Source organism: Barbus barbus (genome assembly GCF_936440315.1).
Source record: "Barbus barbus genome assembly, chromosome: 46".
NCBI lineage: Eukaryota > Metazoa > Chordata > Actinopteri > Cypriniformes > Cyprinidae > Barbus > Barbus barbus.
Window position 1 is genome coordinate 20,553,708 of NC_136724.1, and position 25,760 is coordinate 20,579,467.

Consider the following 25,760-nt stretch of genomic DNA (forward strand, 5'->3'; position numbering starts at 1 on the left):
CAACGTGTGTGCGCGTGTGTGTGTGCGTGCGTGCGTGTTTGTGTGTGTGTTAACTGCTTGTGTAATTTCTGTCATGCTAGGTTAAAGATAGGAAGAGGTTTTGTAGGTTTTGCTTTTTTGCGAAATGAAATTTTGAAAACATTTTTATTGTCAGTTTTTATCATTTTTAATATGCAAATTAAACGTTATCTTATTCAATATGCTCAAATCTGCATATTTTTACATCTCTCATCCAATGCAGTTTTTTGCGACTTTTCTTTTGCCAGAGTTTGTTTGTTTAAGTAATGTAACCACTTCGTGCGTGATTATAAAATATATTAATTTTCCTCAAAACATTTTTCAACCCCTATCAAATATATAATTTAAGAAGCAAAAGTATTATGAAACGTTATATTGCATGTCTCTTTGTAAGAAACTCTGCTATTTTATTTGTACTTGGCCGAGGTCAGCGTTTATTCTTTATGCTACGTGTTTTTTTATTTAGGCGAATTAATGCATAATTTAATTAATGTGATAATAATGAAATGATCCTTCAAACAGGCTCAGTCAGTTACCATAGCAACAATAAACTTAGCCCCAGGCTTTCAGTTTGTTCTCACAGATTTGACGCGCCTCGGTCAAGGTGAGTGCTCTAAATTAGCAGCAAAAGGAAAATAATATGATGATTTACTCTAAATATGTGTTTTCGACAACGTTATAGTTAATTTGAGGTAATTCATGCAACTAATGGTACAAACTTTAACTTTTTAAACCGTCGCTAGCTTAATTGTTTGACGCAGACTAACCGTCTTGGCTCCTAAGGAAATATTTTGCAGCAAGTAAGTACTTTATCATTTTTTAGTAAAGACTTTATTGATAAAACATGTCATTTTACTGTTAGTTTGTTGGCCTGTCAAAGCTGATAGGCTTCACTTGCGATCAAAAGTCCCATAGACGTGCATTTGCATATTTCTGACTGACCAAGACCTTTCAAATCACAAAGATTGGCACAGACCTTAAGCTTGACCTGACTACGTATGCTATAATATTCTTTATTAATTTAATGAAAGTACATTTTTCGTATGACATGATTCCCTAAAAGTGTCATTGATTTACACGGGATGTTCGTTATGTCCGTTAAGCCAAACTCCTGCTGGCAAACGGTTCAAATTTAAACGCATGTATCTTCCTAAAATCTCCCGCTTAAAAAAGTTTTGCTGCTTAAGAAAGGAACACTAACCTGTAAATATGTTGCCAGTGAACATGACATTAAATGATGTTCATTTAGCCTATTGTACCTGCAGTGTAAAACCTGGGTGTCCTTGAATGATGAAAATGCCTCATTTAAATTTCCTGACTTTTAACTCTCAGGAAGATATTAACAGAAAAAATAAAAAATGTCAGAAATGAAGACTCTCCTATGGATGCCAGTGGCACAGAGAAAGACAGCGGATCGTGGGTCAGAAGTGCTTGGCATGCCCCTGGAAAATAAGCAAGGATTTTGAGAGGAAAGCACTATGTCATCTCATGAAAAAGAAAATGATGATATAGCAAAACCATCCTCACATCAGGATCTAGAAGTGAAACCGCCACTAACCACCATAAAAACGGGTATGGTTAGTTTTTGTGTGTGACATTTTACAATGATCTGTCTTTTATATGTACTGATGAGCAGGATCATTTGTATTGTTCATTTTATTAAATATAGGTGTAGGTAGACACAGAAGAATTGGAGCGCAAACTGAAAAAAAACCATCAATCAGTCAACGCCAGCTGCTGTATCCCAGACAGTCACCACTGCTGTCAGTAATTATTATATTTTTTTTTTCTGTTATTTATCATTTTAATTTATATTTATTTTATGAAATTTGTCTGTGGATTATTTATAGTCTGGCATTCCATATTTTTGCCCATCAACAAAACTATGTTCAATAATTATTTTATTAAATTAACTTTTTTTATTGAATGTGCATATGATGAGGCAGATGTCTGTAGTTTGCACTTAAGCTGACTTGACTTGTCCTTCTCTCTCAGGTGTCAGGGAAGTGCTCTGTGATACTATCTAATGAAGCCCGAAAGTAGAAAATAAAACAGGTCAAAGCTCTCAAAGATGAGCGTAGAGCAGCTCTTGATGGCTGACACAAGTACCTCATCTCAATCATTGCAGAGATGATGAGCCTGGGGGACACGGAAGTCGAGGAGGCTATCATCTCAGATGATAAGGTGTGTAAAATATGACATTACTAATGTCCTCAAAATCACAAACATGTGGTTGCCATGTATAAATGTGTGTATGTGTCTTCTACAGTTCTACATGATTGAAGAATTATTCTCAGCAAATGGTTCAAAGAGTCTTACGTTCTTCTACCAAGTCACAGAAACAGTAAAAAAACACGACTTGATGGTGACTTCAAAACATCCTAAAAGCATGATATCAACAAGCCATACCTGCTTGTATTTCTATGCCTGTACAAAGCACTGGAACTCGGCAGCCGTGTCTGGCGGAGAAAGACCGATCATGGGGCCGGCAGATTGTGCTGGAGGATCCGAAAAAATCCTCAGTATAGGTCTCGTTGTTTGGACAGGACGCGTTGAGTCTGAGATGTAATGGTAAAAGGTGCAAACCGATTGCTGATTATCTGTCAAATGAATAGAGGTATGTCAGCTGTATTTATAGCCGAGCATTGATTAACTTGAGTGCGAACCTCCTGTGTTAATTAGGCTAAGTATCTGACGTGCTCCTCCCGAACTTTGTTAATAAAACCCGTTAAAATTAAATAAATAAAAAAATTGTCATGAAGCCTTTGAGGATTTAGTTGACACACCCTCTCTAAAATGCCATCAAATGTCTCTCTGTCCTTCTGATCAATGAAGCGGTCGGCGATGACCCGTGTACACTCGTGGCGGAAAAGCGATGCCAGCAGTTGAGGCGTCCTACATACTTCTGATCCCACAGTGAGAATCCCCTGCCATATCCTGCTCAGATCACGCAGGTTAAAAATGTAGTGGAACTTTGCCGGGGACGGCAGCATCTAAAAACAATATTAACATAAAATCCTTATTTTATTAATACACACTAGCTTTCAAAATTTTGTAGGTATGGTTTTTAATGTTTTTGAAAGAATTATCTTGTGCTCACCAAGGCTGCATTTATCTGATCACAAATATTCTAAAAACGTTAATATTGTGAAATTTTATTATACTCTGAAATAATAATTTTCAATTCATTTATTTTAAAAAGTAATTTACTCCTGTGATATCAAAGCAGAATTTTCAGTGCAGTCTTCAGTGTCACATGACCCTTCAGAAAACACTAATTTGGCACTCAAGCAAAATACATTATTATTATAAATGTTGAAAATAGTTGTGCTGCTTAACATTTTTGTAGAAACCATTATACATTTTTTTAGGACTCTGATGAATAGAAAGTTCAAAAGAACAGCATTTATTTAAAATGGAAATGTTGATTACCATGTAAAAGGTTTACTGTCACTTTTGATCAATTCAATGCTTCCTTGCTGAATACATTTATTGATTAAATAAAAAAATCATACTGACCACAATATTTTGAATGGTAGTGCACATAAAATATACTGCAAAAGCTAAACAATATTTGAAGAACATTGACCACAAGAGGGCACCATTTAATAATAATTAATCTAATTATTTGAACCACTGTCACAATGCATGCATGGTTTAAAAGACTCAATCAAATCAAATTTGGAGGAGACTATAGATTCCCATCCCAACTTTTCATGTGCAATAAGCAATACCCCTTTTGACAATATTACAAAGGCAGTACCTTAGCTTTGACCGCTTGTCACACTCTCCTGGTGGTGGGGCGGCAGCTAGTGAGCACACCTCTTTCCGGAAAGCCTCTTTCTGGGCAAAAATATCCACTGGCCAGCGTTTGGAAGATCATATCTATGGAGGAGTTGGATGGCAGAGTGCAGTTAAACACACAGAACTGGCGTTTGAGTCGTTGAGGGATATCATTGCTGCCACCTCCAGGGTGGATCATGGCAGAATATACAAGTGTTGAATAAATCAAATTCAAACAAAAAGAAAAATACAGTGATGTTGAAGTCATGCAACCATGGTGTAATTCGTTTATAGCCTACGGTTAGCTTTTTACTTTCGCCAAATGTTTTTAGGCTTCAAAATGCATAAAAGTTGTGTTCATTTGAGAAGATTATGATGAACAAAACATGTAAGAATCATAAACCTTTGTTGGTCACAGAGCTTTTTTTTGTTGTTGCAATAATCCAAAAGCCAAAAATCCTTTTGGATTTTTGTCGAGGTCACCAGGGTGATGTTAACTTACGGGTTGGCTCACAAAAATTTGTCATCACTGCGACACACTGTTACTTATTCAAATGTTGGTCATTTTTATTACATTTATTAGTTATGCCATGATAGGATGGACTGTTTGTTATTTGAAAATTAAAAAAAAAAAAATGTAAATCCAAAATTAGAGTCCATGTCTGTTGAGGTCATCTATACATAGTGTGCTCAAAGAAACTGACAAAAGGTGGTACATTTTTAGCAAATTAAGTCATGAAGTTGCATGTGACTCCTCACCTGATCACCCCATTCATTGATAACTGGCATGTTGATGTCATCAATAAAGACAGTCATCTTCCTCCCACCTGGAGGTCCATAGGTGGTGCCCATGCGTTTGTCTATGTAACTCTCAATAGTCTGCTGGAACATGCCAGGCTGAGTGGCCGAGGAGAAGTTTAGGCTTTTGCTCAAATGTGTTTCCGGGTCATATTTGCTCATGTAGCCCTGTGGGGAGGTTTGGATTACATAGTTTTGTCAGAATTAATTTCAGCATGGTGAATTCGCATGATGAGTGAAATCTGTGTAGTGAACTTTTTCACCCCCATATGAGACTGATTGCGTGGATTCCTATTGGAATAACTGGATTTCACCTGAGATATTTTTCTAAGCGATGGAAATCTGAATGCACCTTATATTTACACCAGTTCAATTTCAAGTTTTCAAATATGCATTATGAACTACAAAGACAGGGAAACCATTTATAACAAAATATTATTCTGCTGATAACAAACAAGACATGTACCTTGATCATGACTGTCTTGGCTGCTCCCTGTTCACCAATGAGCAGGACAGCTTTGCTTTGCTTCATAATGGTTTGCATCAGGAAGTCAGTCCTTATATTGTCGACATTGGGTACGAGAATGAAGGCATAGTCAGGAACTGTCTTTGGGGTAGTGATACTCTGGCACCTAATGATGGCATTGCAATTAAAAGTTATATTTAAAAATTATAATTTATTCATGCACTGAATAAAAAGATAAACAGTAAGGTTGACACAAAAAAATAAGGAAAAATGTAGGGCTGCCCCCTAATAGTTGACTAACCGTTAGTCGACGAGAAGAGGGCTTGGTCAACCAAAATTTTATTAGTCGCAGAATTGAAAAAAAAAAATCCACAGGAAGTGGTGAGGTCATGCAGTCCGTGAAGGACAGATCATTAATGGCTGGTTTATAATACAGGACATCGGGCAGGACATCCAAACGCTCGCCTATCATTCATAGACCTCAAATATTGCTTATCATCTGAAATATGTTAGTAGCAGCAACTTTACATGGCCGCTCAATCTAATGTTTACCTAGAAAAATGTGCACTATTTATGTGTCTTTGCAGAGTGTGGAAGCTGAATAGTAACGCGGTCACTACATGACAGATGGCTATTATTAATTTATCATTGTCATTAGGATATGTCCCCAAAACCTTCAAATTGGCTGTTATTAAGCCTCTCATTAAAAAAACACAACTTGACCCCAAAGATCTAGTTAATTACAGACCGATCTCAAATCTCCCTTTTCTGTCAAAGATACTAGAAAAGGTAGTATCCTCACAGTTATATTCCTTCTTAGAGAAAAATGGTATCTGTGAGGAATTCCAGTCAGGATTTAGACCGTATCATAGTACTGAGACTGCTCTCATTAGAGTTTCAAATGACCTGCTTCTATCATCTGATCGTGGTTGTATTTCTTTATTAGTTCTACTGGATCTTAGCGCTGCGTTCGACAATATCGACCACAACATTCTTTTAAATAGACTAGAACTTTGTTGGCATTACTGGAAGTGCCTTAGCATGGTTCAAATCGTACTTATCTGACCGCCATCAGTTCGTAGCAGTGAATGAAGAGGTATCATATCGATCACAAGTGCAGTATGGAGTATCTCAAGGCTCAGTACTAGGGCCGTTACTTTTCATGCTTTACATGTTACCCTTGGGAGATATTATCAGGAGACATGGTGTTAGCTTTCACTGTTATGCTGATGATACTCAGCTCTATATTTCTTCACGGCCCGGTAAAACACACCAAATTGAGAAACTAACAGAATGCATAGTCGATATAAAAAACTGGATGACGAGTAACTTCTTACTGCTAAATTCTGAAGAAACAATAATTAATTATTGGACCTAAAAACCCCACATGTAATAACCTAGAACACTTGACGGCTGCTCTGTCAATTTTTCTTCATCAGTTAGGACCCTAGCAAGTATGACCATATTAGCCCGGTTCTTTCAACACTACACTGGCTCCCTATAAAACATCGTACAGAAAGCAGAAGAAGTTTTGCAGGAGGTCACGGCCAAGACACAAGCTGCAGAAAAGGTGAAGGCTCAGGTCCAGAAGGTGAAATATAAGGCCCAGGCGATTGTGGATGAGATTGAGGGGGACAAGAAGGTGGCTGAGTCCAAACTTGAGGTGGCCAAACCAGCATTAGCGGCAGCTGAGGCTGCGCTAAAGGTAAATGCCTGGAGCATGCTAAATCACCTCTGAAACACAATTTAGTTAAATGTTTTGTATTTCAAGTTGACTTGAAGACCTTGAACTTAAATCTTTATACCATGTGTTGTTTCTAGACCATAAATCCTGCTGACATTGCAACAGTGCGTAAACTGGGAAAGCCTCCACATCTGATCATGCGGAGCATGGACTGTGTGCTGCTGCTGTTCCAGCGACGGGTGGATGTGGTCACCATGGACCCTGAGAGACCCTGTGTGAAACCTTCATGGAGTGAAGCTCTTAAATTGATGAACAAATCTGCATTCCTCAGCATGCTGCTGAACTTCAACAAGGTCAGACAGCACTGTGATACTGATCAAATCCAATCAAATCAAATTCATTTTAGGTCTTTATTAAAGTAATATCTTTTTGGATGAGCCATTGTAAAGTAATCTTTACAGTTTTTTAAATAAAATAAATGTAAGAATAACTTTTATATTGTAAGTAATTTTTCAAGATGAAGACTTTACTGGACTGATACAACTTAGGTTTACATGATTGTCCATAAATCATTTTTTAGAGAAATCATGTTGAAATGTGAATACCAAAAATGATCCATCAGGCTTCTGAGGAATGCTTTATGCATTATGTTTTGCTCCCCACAATGAAAACTTATAAGCTTTGATCGTAAATTTAATCAATAATTTAAAAAGCATTTCAATATAATATTATAAAGACATATTATTGGGAGATATACAATAGTGTGACAACTGATATTTACCGTATGTGTAGTCTGCTGTACTGTTGATTTCACAAACGTTTTTACTTTAAATAAAATGATATTTTTCCTCCTCAAAGATGAGCTTCATATTCTCCTATTATCCTATATAACCATAAAAGATGTATCAAATGTTACTAAAAAAAACACATGCATGCTTAATTTTTTTATGTATTTAATTATTTACTGTATAAAGTTTCAAAAAACTTTATTAACAGTTTTTCTATTTTTTCATAAAATATTTTGTCATATGTCAGGCTTTACAGGGTTTATATTATATTCAGAATAAGCACTGATTATGAAAATCCTATTCTCATATTGTACTCATGTAACACTAATAGTAAAACACTTCATCTCTTCAAGTTATTAATGTCGACTATATGGAGCTCCATGAATCTTTCACTTCATATCCATGTTCAAATGGAAACCCCCACATATATATTTACTGTGCATTATTAATAAAGACTATTCACTCTATCAGTGACAGTGTGCCCTTTTGGATGGGGGTCAGTGGTTGAGAATGCATCTGTTCAGGCTATGTAAACAAGATTATAGTGTCCCAGTAACGATCCAAGTTTAGAGCAGCCTTAGGCCAGTATGACAGAATATGTAGCTGTCAAAGTCAAACAATTAGCACAGTCACAGTGGAATCGATACTAGGACAGAAATAAAGCAGAGATTAAACATATGAATCTCTATCTGACCTTTCTTTGACCTTGGGATTTGCCCGTCTCTTTGGGTCAAAGTGATTAGATATCTTGGCATTAATGAATTCATCATGGTTACTAATGAAATTCTTTGTTGTAGTCTTTATTTTTAGCAGTTCAACAGCATCACATTTCCTTTGATATTTTTGTTATCCTTTAAAGGACACTATTACAGAGGAGATGGTTGAACTGCTCACTCCATATCTGGCGATGGAAGATTATAACCTAGAAACAGCTAAGAGGACCTGTGGTAATGTAGCGGGCCTCTGTTCCTGGACTGAAGCAATGGTGGAATTCTTTGGCATCAATAAGGAAGTTCTGCCCCTAAAGGTGATGTCTCCCTAGCCTTTTGTAGGATGTGCTTAAAGGAAATATTTGATCTAAAATTGAAAACTATGCTACCATTCTATAATCTGTCTATAATATATAAGATTTTTATATATTTTTTTAATGTTTTTGGAAGTTGTTTCTTATGCTCACTGAAAAGAAAGTTCAAAAGAACAGCATTTATTTGAAATAAATGTTAAAAAATATATATATTTATTTAAATTTATGTATCTTTACTGACATGTTTGACCAGTTTAATACATGCTTACTGAATATAACTATTAATCTCTTTTAAAAAGTTTGTTACACTTCTTTATAAATTTATTTCCATACTTTATGTGTATCAGCTTAAAGCTTCAAGAGGCTCGTCTGGCTGTAGCACAGGAAGAACTAGCAAAGGCTCAGGAAAACTGGATGCGAAGCAGAAAGAGCTGGATGAGGCTGAGGTGTGATATATATGTTAAATATAACATGCTATATTTAACATGTTGAAATATGTTAAATAAAAGATAATTTGTTATTACTATTTTCTTTATCAAATAGACCCGATTCTTGGGTCTATTTGATAAAGAAAATAGTAATAACAAATTATCTTCATGACTTGCTATAAGTATATAGTTATCACTAATCTTTGAATTTGAGAGACAAATCAAAGATTTGGTGGGGGATGTTTTACTGGCCACTGGATTTCTGTCCTATTCTGGGCCTTTTAACCAGGAATACCGCAGCCTTCTTATGCAGCAGTGGAAGAAAGAGATGAATATCCGCCGCATCCCTTACAGCGAGGTATGTTGTTTTTACAGTTCATGAATCTTATAAAACGATTCTCATGATTTCCTTCAAAGAACCTGAATTTGATTTGTATGCTGATGGATAATGCAACTATAGGAGAATGGAACCTCCATTCAGAACCGCATCATCGTAACAAAAGCTTCTCGTTATCCTCTGCTCATCGATCCTCTGGGCCAAGGCAAGATCTGGATCAAGAACCGTGAAACTAAAAATGAGCTACAGGTACTGGTTTGATACCAGTTTTAATCTAATTTTATATTAGTTTGTAATTTATATAGTTATAATTTTAATTTGATTATATTATCATTACTGTAATTATCCAATCCAATCCAACTTTATTTGTTAAGCACTTTTAGTAAACACAAAGGACCAAAGTGCTGTACATAATATAAAATAAATAACTAAATAACATAGAATATATAAAACATACCACATAGACATAAAATAAACAAACACAATAAAATCACATTCCACCAACGTAATTATCAGTGTAATTAAATCAATGTGGCAACTTTGAACAACAAAAGGTGGATTTAGCTGTCAATTAAGCAAAAAGTCACTGCAACTATGTAAGCTGTTTTTTTCCACTCATCAGGTGACATCTCTAAACAACAAATATTTCCGAACTCACCTGGAAGACTGCCTGTCCCTGGGCAAACCTTTGCTCTTAGAGGATGTTGGGGAAGAGATGGATCCAGTGCTGGATAACATTCTGGAAAAGAACTTCATAAAGTCTGGAAAAACATCTAAAGTAAGTGATGTGACTTTAAAGGCCCGTTCACACCAAGGGCCATAACTATAAAGATAAAGATATAGATCTAAAAATCGTTCTCAATATTAAAGAATAGCAGAGTCAACACCACAGCTATAATGATAAAGGCACAGAGAAACGATATCACTGGAATCACTTTCAGAACCATTTTTTCCAGCTGATGAACGATACAAACAATGACAGCCAATCAGAATCCATTCTGCTATAACGAGCTGGAGAATTTAAAGCAGCAGACGAGCATGTGCTTAGAATAAACAGCGTGGACACTAGTGTGGACGCTAATATTGTTATATTTATAGATATCTTTATAGTTATCATTCTTGGTGTGAATGGGGCTTAAGTATAATTTTTTTTTTTTTTTAATTTCTAAACTCTGTGTGATACAAGTCTCAAACTTCTCTGTGCTGTAGTAGACCAAGCTAAGACATTTTCTCTTGTGTTAGGTTAAAGTCGGGGACAAAGAAGTGGATGTAATGGATACATTTACTTTGTACATCACAACTAAGCTAGCAAACCCTGCATACAGCCCAGAAATCAATGCTAAGACAGCAGTGGTGGATTTTACAGTTACTTTGAAGGGTTTGGAGGACCAGTTACTCGGCAGAGTCATTCTCATAGAGAAAAAGGCAAGTCTAAGACAGTGTTGTTTTAGTTTCATTAATTACAGTTTTTATTTATATTTTGAAGTAATTTTATATTTAAAAAAAAATTCAGTAACATTTATGTTGTCATTGTATTGTCATTTTTAATTTTTGTCTATGTAATTTTTGTTTTTCCATTTTAGTTTGAGTAATTTTTGGTACTTTCAAATAAAAATGAGAAATGTTCCCTTGGCAACTAGCTGAAATAAATTAGTCAGTTAATGCTTATTTTATTTCAGTTAATAAAACTGTTTTTTAATAGTTTTAATGTTAGCTTAAGTTGAAGTTAACTATAATAACCCTGGTCTGATATACAGGTTTTAAATATAAATAAATGAGCTAGATACTGAATTATGTGCAATCAATCAGTCAATCAATAATGTAGCTTTTTTATGTAATATTGATTTAATCAATTATTTTCTAATCAAGAAAATGGAGGCTGAACGTGTGAAGCTCTTGGAGGAAGTGACATCGAACAAGAGGAAGATGCAGGAGTTGGAGATCAATCTTCTGTACAAGTTAACCAGCATTCAGGGCTCTCTAGTGGAGGATGAGTCTCTTATTGAGGTGCTCGGAGTCACCAAGACTATAGCACAGGAGGTACTTTCTTCAATTATAGTCATGTGCTTTTAAGCTGATTTGTAAAACTGACTTACAATTGTGCTGTGATAGCTAAAATCTCCTGCCATCCCCTAGGTAAGTCAAAAGTTAGCAGTTGCTGCAGAGACTGAAATTAACATCAACCAAACCTGAGAGGAGTACCGTCCAGTGGCCACCAGGGGGAGCATCCTCTATTTCCTGATTGTGGAGATGAGCCTGGTCAATGTGATGTACCAAACTTCACTACGCCAGTTTCTGGGCATCTTTGACATGTCGATGGAGAAGTCGCCAAAGTCCCCTGTTACAGCTAAAAGACTAGACAACATTATGGAGTACCTCACTTTTGAAGTGTTCCGCTATACTGCTCGGGGACTTATTTATGAAGATCACAAGTTCCTCTTTACGCTGCTTTTGACATTGAAATGTTTCCCACAGCGAGTTTCAGACCTTCATCAAAGGTTTGAACCATAATGTTTTGCAGATGACATTTTGTACTTTCAGTTTGCTGTTTATATCACAATTCATTTTAACAGCATTTAGCTTCAATTGAATCAGACCATAGCACACAGAAGCTACAATTGATGACCATTCAGTACCTCTTAAAATCCCCCATAATTCCCTGTAATACAGTCCATTTAAGAACTTATTTCAGGCCAAGTAATTATTTATTTTACGTTTTTTCAGGTGGAGCATCGCTAGACCTAAACTCTGTCGAGCCCAAGCCAAGGCGCTGGATCCTGGACACAACGTGGCTAAACTTAGTGCAGTTGTCCACCCTGCCTCCCTTCACTGCTCTACTAAGCCAGGTGGCCTGCAATGACCATGCCTGGAAGAGCTGGTTTGATGAAGCCACTCCAGAGGAGACCCCTCTTCCTGATGGTTATGAGAGCCAGCTGGATGCATTCCGCAAACTGCTGCTGATACGAAGCTGGTGTCCTGACCGCACCATTGCACAGGTGCAGGAAAATAAGATATCTGTGAAATGAATTTGAACAGCTGATCGGCCACCGAGATCCAGATTGTCACTTAAAATTCATGAACAAACCTGCCTGTTATGACGTTTAAAGGTAGTGGGGTCACAAAACTTCTCAAGAACACCTGCCAAGGTCACTTTCATGCCAAAATTAATGCATACCTGCAAACTTGTTGCTTTTCGGCGACAATCGCCGCTTTTATTGTCAATTGGGTCATTCACGTGAATCGTGCAGAACCGGAGAGTTTTTTTTAGGGGGGGGGTCTTCCGTTAATTGACATCTGGGCCGATCAGAATCTCTACTGAATCTCGCCTGTCAAGAGAGGGAGGTGGGGGTGGGCTTGCGTGCCATGTAGGCCATTATTGGACAATTCTTATAAATGACATTTTTTCTGGACCAATCTGAATCTCAGCGCTTGGTTCAGGATCTTGAAACACACTGCCATCTGTGTTTGCGCCTGTCAAGAGCTAATGTGGAAACACTGATGGAAATTGAATTCAAGGTAAATCAGTCTTTTTGGAGCTAAACAAAAGATATTTGTTTGCTTAAGTCAAATAACGTCAGCTAAGTTAGCGTTTTTTTTTTTCATACAGTTAGCCTATGCTTCGAGCAAAATGCTTAATAGCAAGCAATACAAGCGGATCCAATGCTGGAATTTCCGTTAGCAAGATAGCAAATTTTCTAGCCATCTAACATTGTTAGCTAGTTGTAATGTTAATTCCTGCATTGTCTGACCGTCTTGCTAACTAAAGTTAACCATTTAGCTTGCTACGTAAGTATATAGTATTTCAGATAGCCAACTTAGGTTGCAACCTTATCATTAGCCCCTAACTTAAGCCAGGTGCTCTGCCCTGAGTTCTGGCTACTACTCCAATTCTGAGCTACCCTGATTAACGACACGTTATGGAGGTTGTCGTGTGCGCAGCAGTCATTCAAGTCAGCTGGAAGTAGCCCTACTTTTAAAGCGTTTTTGATGTGTTGATGTGGGTAGATGTGACTGTTTAGACAACAGCTGATGCGAGAGTAATACAGTGTAACAAAGCAATTTGACGTCCTGTTGCATTGGATGCGCCGCATTACTTGTAAACAATGTCTATTTAGAATCTGGCGAACATGCAAGGCTAATGAGTTCACAGTGTCGGCGTCGCCCATTCTGCCCCCCCCAACAACACTGTCACCTTTTTTTCTCTGATGAGTTTGCAGGTCTGTTAATGGCAATTTAAAAAAAAAAATACTCTGCATAAAGAAAATAGTTATTTATGAAGTTATATGTTGCCCTTGATGCTGGGATATTATGTATCCAGCATCTCTGTGACCCTACATTGGACAAGCAGTTTGAAAAATGGATTGATGGATGTATATTATATGATCTTCGCTCTATAAAATTACAGATATTTAGCTTTGTTGGTAGATTGTCCATAGTGAGAGTAGAAGGACTGAGGATGCCCCTGGCTATAGTCATTTATAATTTGACACCACAGGCCTGGTATATGGTCATGGGTAGGCACATGGTATTCATTTACTGGTCAGTGGAGAACTGTCACCTTATTTAGGCATAGATAATCATTCTTTTAGACTAACTAAGAACCTTATAACCTTACTTGTAAAGACAAGATTAAGAAATTGAATCTTACTGCAGTATAATTCTTGATTTGCAAACACTGGCCAGCAGTATTATTGGCAGTAATTAATATAAATTTCAACTTTGAATATTGTGTTTAATTAAGAACCATTAAATTTAACATGCACATAATATTAATTATTTATGCATAACAGCATGCATTTATCTCTAACAGCTGCTGAGACAAATTCAAAGCAGTGACAAGAAGTCACTGACCTTTCATTGACCACTGACCATATGTGTGTGTTATTCACAAGACTAAATATATTCATAAAACATTAGTTAGGAAGAATTCATGCTAGGAAGTCTTTAATTACCATTTCTCTTTGTGAACTTTGTGATATTTCAACAGATGCTTTCAAGTATTTATGACTAAGTGTATAAAAATGGCCATTTTTATGGAATTCAAATATAATTTTGCTCCTTGTTATTCTGTGCTAGGCACGTAAATACATTGCCGAATCAATGGGTTTGAAGTATGCAGAGGGAATGATTCTGGATATGGATGCCATGTGTTCAGAAAGTGATAAGAGGATTCCTCTAGTCTGCTTCCTGTCTATGGGTTCTGATCCCACAGAGAACATAGAGAGACTCGCCAGGTCAAAGGTATGGAATTAAGGAATTATTATTCATTATTACACGCTTTTCTAGAATGCTTTATTCTGATTGGTCAGTTTGGGCATTCTGAAGTCAAATATTTTTATGTTTGACTGTTGCTCCAGTCAAACAATTTGTACAGACTGGTGCCACCTTCATATTAATTTGCAGTTTCGCTTGTTTCATTTAAAATATAATATAGCTTGATGTGAAGATTTGATGACTTTTAAAATCCAAATGTTGCTTCTTGCAGGCCAATCTCCATGGGACAGGGACAGGAAGTACATGCAAGAAGGCTTCTGGCCCAGAGCATGTCCGATGGAGGCTGGTTACTTCTGCAGAACTGCCATCTGGGATTAGAGTTCCTTGATGAAGGTTTAGAGACGGTTACCACAACAGAGAACATCCATGACAATTTCAGGTTGTGGGTGACCACAGAGGTGCACCCTAAGTTCCCCATTAACTTCCTGCAGTCTTCAATTAAATTCACAAATGAGCCTCCGCAAGGTAGATAGATTTCCTCATGTGCTAGATTTATCATTATTGTTATCAGAATATCTTTCTGGTTCTTTATTCAACATCATGTCATAAAAATAAAGGAATAAAAAAGGAAATTGAAATGCTAAGCATGCAGAGACTGATAATGTGGGGTTAATGATCTGCGATGCAGGGGTGAAGGCTGGTCTCAAGCGGACATACAATAGTGTGACCCAGGAACAGCTGGAGATCTCCAACATGCCTCAGTGGAGGCCTATTTTCTATTTTATGTGGCCTTCCTCCATACCACAGTCCAGGTCAGGACAGCTGGACATTTTTAGATTTTCATAAACTCATAAAGCCCTAATTGGGATACCCTGCTAAAAAGAATTTAAAACAATATAAAAAATATTCTTTATAAGCCACTCAATAACATAAACATTATATTATATTAATAAATTCTATAAAAAAGTACGATTTCAGCCCAGCCATTTAAGACCTGTTGTCCTATTTGTCATATTCCCACTAAAGGAGAGACGCAAATTTGGTCCACTTGGCTGGAACATTCCCTATGAGTTCAACCAGGCTGATTGCACCTCCAGTGTCCAGTTTGTGCAGAACCACCTGGATGATATCGACATCAAGAGAGGAGTGAACTGGATTTGCCTGCGATACATGCTAGGAGAGGTACAGTATAGACCTGCCATTTTGTTTTTTTTGACACATCCCAAATTTTAACAACATTCTGTAATTTTACTATTGGTTCTGTAGGTGCATTATGGTGGACGTGTCACGGATGATATGGACAAACGCCTACTCAATACTTTCGTCCATATCTGGTTTAATTTCTATAAAGGAAATTATAGAAATTAAACCAGATATGTTTCTATAAAGGATATACTATACCAAAGGCCAAGATGCTGCAAGATTACCATGCGCATATTGATACTCTGCCATTGGTTGATACACCTGAGGTGATACGGATAATTATTATTTTCTATGGGGTTTGATGGGGCGACTGGGTGGTGACCTAGAACCTATAACCTGTTGATTCAAATTTCATTCAATAGGTATTTGGCCTCCATTCCAATGCTGACATTACTTACCAGACCAACATGGCTAATGAAACCCTGAACACTATCCTCAACATCCAACCCAAAGACAGCAGCAGCGGGGAGGGCGAGACCAGGGAGTCGTCTGTCCAGAAGATGGCCAATGAGATGCTAGAAAAACTTCCTGCTGACTATGTGCCACACGAGGTGAAGTTATTGGGCCACTTCTTTATTAGGCTAAGGCTCAAAGCATATTAAGGTTGGAATAAACTACACGACTTTTGCCCCCCTGGTAATTCAGTTTGGATAAGTTGGCCCTAGTTGCCGAAAGTCAGAGCCAGACTGCGGATTTCAATTGACAGATTTCATAGAAAATAACGCAGTGTATGATTTTCACAGACTGATTTTGTAGCTTCAGACTATGATTCCATCCAGTTGGAGGATTTCAAACGTTTGATATTTTTAGCCGATTTTAGAACACATTGTTTTCATTTGTCACATATCTCCTAGCAATAAGGTGCACGTTCCTGCGTGAGTTTGTTGTGGACAGACTTTAAACCCTCTGATGGTCTGCGGGGTCTTTTTGACCCGCAAATGACTTTTGCTCAAATTTAAAAAAATGTTCCCTTTGTCCAAATGGTATGAAACCTTCTACGGCTCTCAACACTTTCTAGATCTACAAAAAAAAATAAAACATTGGAATGATATCTGTTTTTATGTTAGCGTGACAAAATTTGTGACACTCGTGGTCTTCGGGGTCTCTGGAGACCCCGCAATCAAAATAGACAAAATTCATCATCAAAATCAGAAACAACGCAGAACACATCGACAGAAATGGCACAAATAAAGTGGCACACTTCCACCAATGCAAAAAACATCCACAATGCTAAATTATATTGCTCACAACACGCGTGCACACACACATATAGAGGAACACATTTTTTTGCTATTCAGTTCATGTGTTCATATGTAATATAACTGTTCATTTTTGTTCTGTTACAGTTAGTAACTGAAATGTTGATTAAAGTTGTAGAATTATATTAAAAATAGATAATTGAAATAAATGATAAAATCTTAAGACTCCAACATTTCTCTTTGTAACATTTTGCTCAGGTTTGATTCTAATCATAATGTAACATTATTGAAAAACTGGGTTTTTTTCAGTACAAAAAATACTAAACTTTGACAAAAAATATTTTATTTTTGTTTTATAATTGTGATTTTATAATATTTAGATATGAATCCAACTGAATCCAACTTGTGAAAAGATATCTTTCAGGTAGTCAAATAGCATATAGTGGAGCTCTATAGCCATCTAGTGGTTAAAGTGATTTCTTTTTTATTTTAAAACTGCATTTTCCAAAAAATGGGTATAAATGTTACATTAAATCATTTAAAATGATCCATGTTATCCCCATGAATGAAAGTTAGAAATCTGGGTCTTTTATAAAGTGAATTTTACATCAAATGCTGTTTTTTTGTAAAAAGCCTATTTAAATAAGTTTATTTATTTATAGAAATTTAAAAGATATCATAAATCCTCCAAAAACTGCACAAATGTTGAGTAAAAACATTAACAAACAGAGTAAAATTACATTTGTAAAAAAAAAACCTATTATCTTGTTACAAAATTAAATGTTATTGTCTGGGGTCTCTGGAGACCCCAAAAAAAACCAAGGGTGGACAGAAACGAAAACCATCAGAGGTTAAAGTCTGGTAGTGTATGATCCTCAGTCATTTAATATATGATGCCCAGTTTTAAAGATCTATTCAGATATTAAAAGTTGTGTAGTGAATTCCAGCCTTTAGTGTCTTAATTAAATATAGACTGTAAACTTTCAAATGACTCTATGCAGGTGAGGAGTAACCTACAAAAAATGGGATTAACGTATTGTTCTTCATTATAGGGGTTCTTAACTGCGATGTGTCAAGAGACCACTCGAATGAATCTGTCTAAAGGCTGGGCCCTAGACACTGTCGTCACTCGCATGATGAAGGAAGATGTCACAGCCCCCCCGCCAGGAGATGTGGGCGGCGTCTATATCTATGGCCTCTATCTGGATGGTGCTGGATGGGACAAGAAAAATGCAAAACTGACAGAAACATCTCCAAAGGTATTCTGGGGAAGGATAAATGAAGACAATATGTGGCCATAAGTTTATGGATAATAGGTTTGGCTGTTTTAGAAGTTAACACAAAATCAAGACTGGCCATCACCAACAGACCTGGGACCGTATTCATGAAAATCCTCTTAAGAAACATTATTTCTTACAATTCATGTTTGTAAGAATAATCCTAAGAACTATTATAGACAAATTCTGAAATATTTTCTGAAATATGTAAATATATAATTTAAACAAATACTTAGATATTAAGACTAAAATTACAGGCTCTACCTTTAGGGAATTAGGGCAAGTTGGAAATCAAACAATCAATACTTGTTTTTTTTGTTTGTTTTAGTTAAAAATTAGTCAAGACAATATTTCTCATTTTCTTTTAGTTGATTATTAAAAACTCTATAGACGTATTTAAAAAGCAGAAAAAAGACAAAAGCACAACAAAATTACTAAAACCTTAACTAAAATATTAAAAATATTAATATCTCAATTATACTAAAATAAAAGTTTAAAAAAAAATTGTTACAATCAATTTTTTAAAATTCTAATTGTTATTATTTAGTTTTGTCTTAGAACTATCTTAAGAAAAGAAAAAAAGAACATTTACATAAGTATTTTTGTGAATACAAATCATTATTAACTTTCTTCTAGACCCAGTAGTGTCTTGAATGATTCTCCTGACTGAACAACTCAGTGACTTTATCAGCAGTCTTAATTCCACTAGTATTTTCCATTTGTTAAAATCTTTTATGATCTAGACCAGTGGTTCTCAAAGTGTGGTACGCTAGTGGTACACAGAGGAATCTCTGAATTAAATATAAATTAGGCCGCGTGTCCACCAAAGTGTTTTTTTTGCCCGAGGCTAACAATTTTTTTAAATTGTTTTAAATGGGAACGTCTTTTTCATGCTGAGCACTAGGGTGTTCTTTTCTTTTCTTTTTCGTCAAGAGTTGAAGAATGTTTGGGTAAAAACTTAGCGCTCGTCACTGTCACTTTTTAGTCAGCTAACCAATCACAGTAGAGGAGGGGCAGGACTAATACCGTCACACCCTCCGGAGTACCATAATGTTGTTATGAAATATAATGCTTGGAGAAACATTTCATTCGCGATGCGTCTGCCATATTACTTCAGCGGATATTCCATATCATAGCAACCACAGCGTCTCAACTGAAAAAACAAAAATACACTGCCCTCTCAAGCTGGATTTATACTTTTGCCTGTCTCCGCTTCGCGAGCCTCCGCTGACTGCGCGCGCACCTTCTCAAACGAACGAGGCTTTTATACTTGTCGCGTTCGCCGTTCAAGCGCTCAGAGCTGGGCGTTTTCAGCTGCCTGACAATCAACCCTGATTGTCGTTACTTGCAGCTACACATAGAGCCTGTTAACTTTTTCTTTTTAATCAAGTACTTTTTTATTTAAAAGTTAAATAAAAACTGTACTGTACTTAAAGATTAAATGAAAATGTATTGTAGCTACTTAACCTTTAAGTACAGTAACTTAAAGTTTTTATTTAAATTTTAAGTACGGTACAGTTTTTATTTCACTTTTATGTGCAATATATTTTAATTTAATTAAGTTTTTTATTTACTTGGAAGTAAGCACAGTGCAGTGTTAATGTTCAAACTGTGTATTTCCAACGTTTTAAGAGGCTGACAATAATAAATATTCTTATTACAGATTGTTTTTGTTGTTGTTTTTAACTGTGCATAGTGGTACTGCATTTTAATGTTGGTCATAATGGTGGTACTTGCAAAGCCAAATATTTTCTGTGGTACTTGGTGTAAAACGTTTGAGAACCACTGATCTAGACAGACTGTGAAGCACTGCAAATGACATAATATACAAAAATAACAGTCCAATATACAAATGTTCTGCCTTATTCAGAATTTTAGGTAGTGTAGTTCTTTACAATGAATTTGTCTATTATACCCGTAAAAAAATAAATCACTTTTTGAAGCACATCCCATCATGCAGTGCTAACATTCAGGGATCTTCCAAACCCAAAGTCAAATAATCTGCAAATTCATGATATATGTATTGTTTGGTAGGTTCTCTTCACACCATTGCCGGTTGTGCATGTGTATGCAGTGAGCAGCACCACAGAAACCAAGAAGCCTCCCATTAATCTCTACTCCTGCCCAGTGTACAAGAAACCAAGAAGAACTGACCTGACATACATCTTTTCACTGTTGCTCCGGAGCAGCCAGAACCAGACCACTGGACACTGAGGGGAGTAGCTTTGCTCTGTGACTGTAAATAAACTCATAATGTACTCATAATGTAATGTAACAACACTTTATTTTACTACTGTGATCCTTAAACATCAGACTGATTGCAAAGCTCTGTAATCAGTCTTGATTACTACTACACTAAATGCATTTTTCCCAGAAACTCTTCAGAAACCAGCTGATTGAGTCGATATGTTTATTTAAAAATACTACAACTGAATGGTGATGTATCATCACCAAGGTTAGACTGCAAAAGTTGTTTTTCAGAGTTTACACAGATAGGCACAGAAAAATATTGTTTATAAATGACTTGTCTGCACAGTTAGTTATATTCCAAAAACCACTACAACATCTAAACTGAAAAATTTCATTCTTAACTCATCCACTGTTGACATGCTGGATGTCAGTTGACACCAGAATATATTTAAAGTCCACCAGAGAAGGTCCAAAAGCTACTCTCTGTGAATTATTTGTAAATTCAGCCATTCAAAGAAATTTCTTCAAAATATTTTTACACACACCTAACAAATAATGTCAATCCATAAAAGGTGCACTCAGTCATTTTTCCTCAAAAGAATTTTACCCCTGAAGAATGTATAGAGACATCATTGTCTTACAAAAACCTGTTTTATTCTGCCTGAAGTGGATATCCTACCTTGATTTTTCATGATGCTGCATCCACTCCCACAGGTGACAGAATAAAGACAAAGAAAAATCACAGAGTGCACCATGTTTTTGGCTGAATTTAAATGAGAAACCATAGCCTAGTCATCTCAGTACATTAATTTAACATTTATAACCCTTCATAGTCCATAACAGATGTAAACAAGAAAAAGAAAAAAAAAAATGAAGAAAAAAACTATGGATTTTGTTTGTAATGTACAACTTCCTTAATTCGTTCATTCAGTTGTCATTAGAACCATCCACTTATCCACACATTTAGAAGCAATATCTCTCATCTTCCCAATCTTTCCACCTTCAAGTTCTCCATAATCGAATTTCTGTACATGAATCTTTCCCAAATGTGACTGTCAAGACTTGCCGCTTAAGAAAGCTGCTTCATATCATACATCGGCACTTCTGATTCCTCACCCTTGCCCTCTTCTGGACCTTCTTGTTTCTCCGTTGGCTCCGTGTAGGCCACACCAGGGCTGGCCTTGCGTCCCTTCGGTGGTGGGACGGGTGCCGTTCCTTCCGTGGTCCCTTCTGCTCCTTCCTGACCTTCAGCCACCGTCCTTTCCTTCTTCAGGTTGAGTTTTGCTGGCACGGTTTTCGTCATGGTTTCCTTGAAACGCTCGCCAGACTGTTTCAGCCGTTCCCCAGACTGTCGGATTTTCTCACGCCTTTCGGCCGATACTATGCGCTCACCCAGCTTGTTGACCTTGGTGCCCAGATTCTCTTTGGTCTTAGTCATGTTCTCACGGGAGAAGGTCTGCTTCAGGCTTTCAATGCGCTTCAGGCCGGTCTTCTTTAGTTTGGCAGCAGTAGATGAGTCTGCCTCCTCAACGACCATGTACTCCTCATCCGAGTCTGGAAGCGGGGCCTCTGGGGCATCAGGGTCTAAGGAAGCGTCTCCGCCCGTTGCTCCCTTCGGAGATGCTTTAGAAGCAGGTACAGCTGGGACCTTGTTATCTCCCTGTGGGAAGAGAATAAATGTACCATAAATTTACCATGCATAGCACAGCTGAGACAGCTTAAATCAAATGGTATTAGGCTACTTAAAAGACAAACAAAAATGCACATATCCTACAACTCCATTCCATGAGTGTGATTCATCTACATTTTGTAAAATGCCATAACGTATATATAATTTCATTATAGCTCTATACAAAACAAAATAATTATATATTTTCACAGTTCTCGAGAAAAACACCATATAATCATGCATTATTAGAATAGCAAAATAAGGCATGAAGGATACTGGTTACCAAATAAATATGTGAACGTTATATAGTGATATAAGTTTCAATTATTTTATCATTTTACTTGAATCTTGTTCTCTTGAAGCTTCCGCTAAGACAAAATAGTCCATTAAATGTACAAACCAATCGTTCAAGCTCCAAGATCAGTATTACAACAATATTTATTTTCACTGTACACCCATCATCGCTCAATGGTTTGCAAATAAATATCAGGTAGGTTTATAATCTGCTTCAAAAGGGTTTAGGTGAAATTAATAGTGTGCTGTTGAATAACTTGCACATCAACCTACTGTAGCTCGGTTATAAAAAGGCTAATAGCTATAATAAGTGAATCAAGTTATGTGACTCAGTCATGAAGAGTCGCAGTGCTTTATACACGAACAAAATGCACATTTTAAGAAAAAGACTACTGATAACAAAAGGCCAATGTTCAATAAGTTATTAAAGACTCTGACAGCTTTTTAAACCATCACTCTGTCAGACGCGATAGCACTATATTAGGACATGAAGCTTCAGTGCAGTTCTCAGAATAACCCTGAACAAATCTGTCAGCTGTTCTCCTCAAGAGACCACCAAACCCATGGGCACTAATTAAATGTAAGATATAAGAAAATATGTGCTAATTTGAGTACACTAGTTGCCTATTAGTCTTCAGGAAAATGTCTGTTATATGGAAAATGGAAAACACTAGCCGGTTTCCTATGATAAATCTTCAGAAACTTTAAATAAATCTTCTACTAAAACTTTGTAATTGTACATTTTTCATAATTATTAATCTGAAAACATAACAGTAAATTGAATTTTATTTGATTAATGCAGAGTCTTAAATTCAAATCTAGTTACAGAATATTTGTAACAGACTTGAAGCATTTACTATCATAATTTCAGAAAATCTTCTCTTTAAAATGTATGAAAACATTGTGGTATTGTTAAAAGATTTTAGATAAATAGTCTATAGGGTTATTTGAAACTTAAAATAAATCAAATAAAGATTTTAATGCATTGTTAAGTGCTTTTGTATAGAGTAATTGGGCTGTCCTAATACAAGCTACCCAAATGATTGTCAAGTTATTTCAAACAATAGCAGATCTATTGGAGATGTATGAAACGGTATTTCCAGATTTAGCAATGAAACATTCCTCCATGATGTCATAATTCTGTACTCGATCTTAATCTGATTTCGGACATCTAGGCTCGTTTTAAACAACAGCGGTATTCCAAATAAGGCTTCATAGTTCATTCTCTTATGCACTAAAGAGTGTATATTAATTCATTTCTACTCCTTCATGGATCACATTACATGGTTTATCTGTGTGTTACTCCAGACATCCTGCCACATATCAGATAAAATGGCCGCCAACCTAATCCTCCATTCTCAGTGGGGGCTGGCAGAACATTCTTGCTGTATTGCTTTTGGCTGTAGGCCACATGACCTTCTAATGGACCAGGATTTATCTTGGATCATGCAAGACCTTGTATCTTGAGACAATCTGTCTGTCTTTGATAGCCCCATTTGCGCAAGTTGAAATGTTGTAGGATGAGCTCAGAGTTAAAAAACAATCATCAATGCATGGAGTTTCAACCATGAGTGAAAGAAAATGGTCTGTTATTGTAAGGTATGCTTCCAAAATTAGACCTGCTTTAGAGATCCAATGAAGATACGGTACCCAGAAAAACCCAGTTCACAAGATGAAATGCTGTAGGACAAATAGAGTCAAAAAACAATTGATGCGTGGAGTTTAAGCCATGACCAAAGGAAAAAGGTCCACTGTTCTAAGGTAGGTTTCCAAAATTAGACCTGCTTTAGAGATCCAAACTTCGTATGGAACCCAGAAAAACCCAGTTCAAAAGCTGAAATGCTGTAGGACAAACAGAATCAAAAAACAATCGATGCATGGCGTTTCAACCATGAGCAAAGGAAAAATTCCACTATTCTAAGGTACGTTTCCAAAATTAGACCTGCTTTAGAGATCCAACCCCAAAAATCCAGTCCAAAAGAAAACATTCACATGCCATCAAAAGCAAAGAGTCTTACCTGGTAGATGACGACACGGAACTTGTTCTTGTTCAGCAGCTCGACTTGGGTTTCCTCCACTTTCTTGACACGTATGTTCTGCTTCTCCACCCGCACACGAACGTCCTTGACGTGGCAGCTGACCTTGCGTGTTTTCTCTAGAAGTTTCTCCACGGTGCTACTCGTCGCCGTGTGCTCCTTCGTCAACTTCACCACATCCACCTGGATGCTCTTCACGGTGTTCTCCAGCTCCAGCTGCCTTTCCTCCATGCGTTGCTGGCATGCCTGCACATTGTCTATGATTCCAGACACCCTTTCCAACAGAGTGAAGATGTTCAGGGTGCTGGGCTCGTCCGCTACACCTGCCAGTCCCAGTTTGTCGGCCATGCTTGTCCTTGTAACCAAGTGAGGACCCTAGACTAGAACTGCCGAAGGTCTCAGGTCCTGCTTCGGTGGATTTCTGTTGGTGCACAGGGGGGTGTTGGGTTATGGGGTGGGTTGCTGGATCGTGGGGCCGTGGTGGGCCCTGGAAGACGCTTGGATGAGACGGACTCGCCCTCTGACTGGAGCTTCATGGACGTTCTGGAGAATATAGAAGCTCCACCCTTCTTGTATATAGGGAACACAAGGTTCAAAGGCCAGACACACAGGGAACGACTGGAAAAGAGGGCAGAGGGGTTGGAAGGGGGCACCAAACCAACTCACCATGAATTCAGTGTTATAAATATCCACAGTAAGGTGAAACCTTGTCATTTTTAGAAGATGTGTGTGCAGCTGAGATAATGGAAACCCCCTTCGTTCTCATCCGCACTATTTATTTTACAAAGAGCTGTTTCCTCAAAGAAAAGCTACTGGCATAGTCATATTTGGTTAAAAAGGATAGCACAAACAATACCAAGATGTTCCATCACTGATAGTCACCAGATTGTCCAACTTTAGACAAAAGGTTTCAGCTTTACCATTACCAAGTTTGGGAAATTTAACAACTGAGGAAGCAATTTGCTTACAACCATGTCCACAATGCTGTAAGATCGACCTCAAGCATGATTTTGACATCTACGTTGCGACCTGGGGAAGATGATCCACCTTAAGATGGACTGTCCAAACCAGTGAAATGATGCCACCAGCTGCAGTCTATTCTTAAACCCTGAGCCGTCTATAATTACTCATCACTCATGTCATAGCCGAGCGAGGCTTACTTAATTCTCCAGAACTCTTCATTCAGCTGATACTCGACACCACTTTCCTACACACAAAATCTCACGTGAGCAAACAGTTATACTTTTGTGGTCAGATCCTTTTTCTGCAAATAGCTGCTTCTCAATGCAATCTGTCATTTTAGAATTTGAAAGCCTAAGATGTCACTCTTAAAGGGATAGTTCATCCAAAAT

The 25,760-nt window shown here is 37.1% G+C and overlaps 2 protein-coding genes and 1 long non-coding RNA gene across 3 annotated transcripts; 2 read left to right on the forward strand and 1 right to left on the reverse strand.

The window, feature by feature from the left end:
• The first annotated feature begins 566 nt into the window (after positions 1 to 566).
• LOC306865212 lies at positions 567 to 2,777 on the forward strand. Its single transcript, XR_013783851.1, has 5 exons — positions 567 to 622; positions 1,351 to 1,590; positions 1,688 to 1,781; positions 2,014 to 2,202; positions 2,288 to 2,777. It is a non-coding gene; the product is annotated as an uncharacterized lncRNA (long non-coding RNA).
• An 11,625-nt stretch (positions 2,778 to 14,402) lies between these two features.
• LOC306864900 (dynein axonemal heavy chain 8-like) lies at positions 14,403 to 21,256 on the forward strand. The gene is made up of 8 exons (XM_079409185.1): positions 14,403 to 14,567; positions 14,812 to 15,065; positions 15,229 to 15,352; positions 15,567 to 15,722; positions 15,807 to 16,009; positions 16,106 to 16,294; positions 17,995 to 18,201; positions 20,254 to 21,256. Exons 5-8 carry the CDS (start codon positions 15,953 to 15,955, stop codon positions 20,431 to 20,433), a joined length of 633 nt encoding a protein of 210 aa, XP_079265311.1. The 5' UTR covers positions 14,403 to 14,567; positions 14,812 to 15,065; positions 15,229 to 15,352; positions 15,567 to 15,722; positions 15,807 to 15,952; the 3' UTR covers positions 20,434 to 21,256.
• Positions 20,488 to 24,934, reverse strand: LOC306864899 (caveolae-associated protein 4a-like). The gene is made up of 2 exons (XM_079409184.1): positions 24,391 to 24,934; positions 20,488 to 22,069 (listed from the first exon to the last, which is right to left on the reverse strand). The coding sequence occupies exons 1-2, from the start codon at positions 24,754 to 24,756 to the stop codon at positions 21,479 to 21,481; spliced, it is 957 nt and encodes a 318-aa protein (XP_079265310.1). The 5' UTR covers positions 24,757 to 24,934; the 3' UTR covers positions 20,488 to 21,478.
• Positions 24,935 to 25,760: the final 826 nt, after the last annotated feature.

Coding starts and splice junctions, on each gene's coding strand:
- LOC306864900 (XM_079409185.1), top strand. CDS start 15,953: ATGCTGCAAGATTACCATGCGCATATTGATACTCTGCCATTGGTTGAT. Junction 16,295..17,994: donor CTGACTATGTGCCACACGAG/GTGAAGTTATTG, acceptor TCTTCATTATAG/GGGTTCTTAACTGCGATGTG. Junction 18,202..20,253: donor TGACAGAAACATCTCCAAAG/GTATTCTGGGGA, acceptor ATTGTTTGGTAG/GTTCTCTTCACACCATTGCC.
- LOC306864899 (XM_079409184.1), bottom strand. CDS start 24,756: ATGGCCGACAAACTGGGACTGGCAGGTGTAGCGGACGAGCCCAGCACC. Junction 22,070..24,390: donor TCCGTGTCGTCATCTACCAG/GTAAGACTCTTT, acceptor CTCTTCCCACAG/GGAGATAACAAGGTCCCAGC.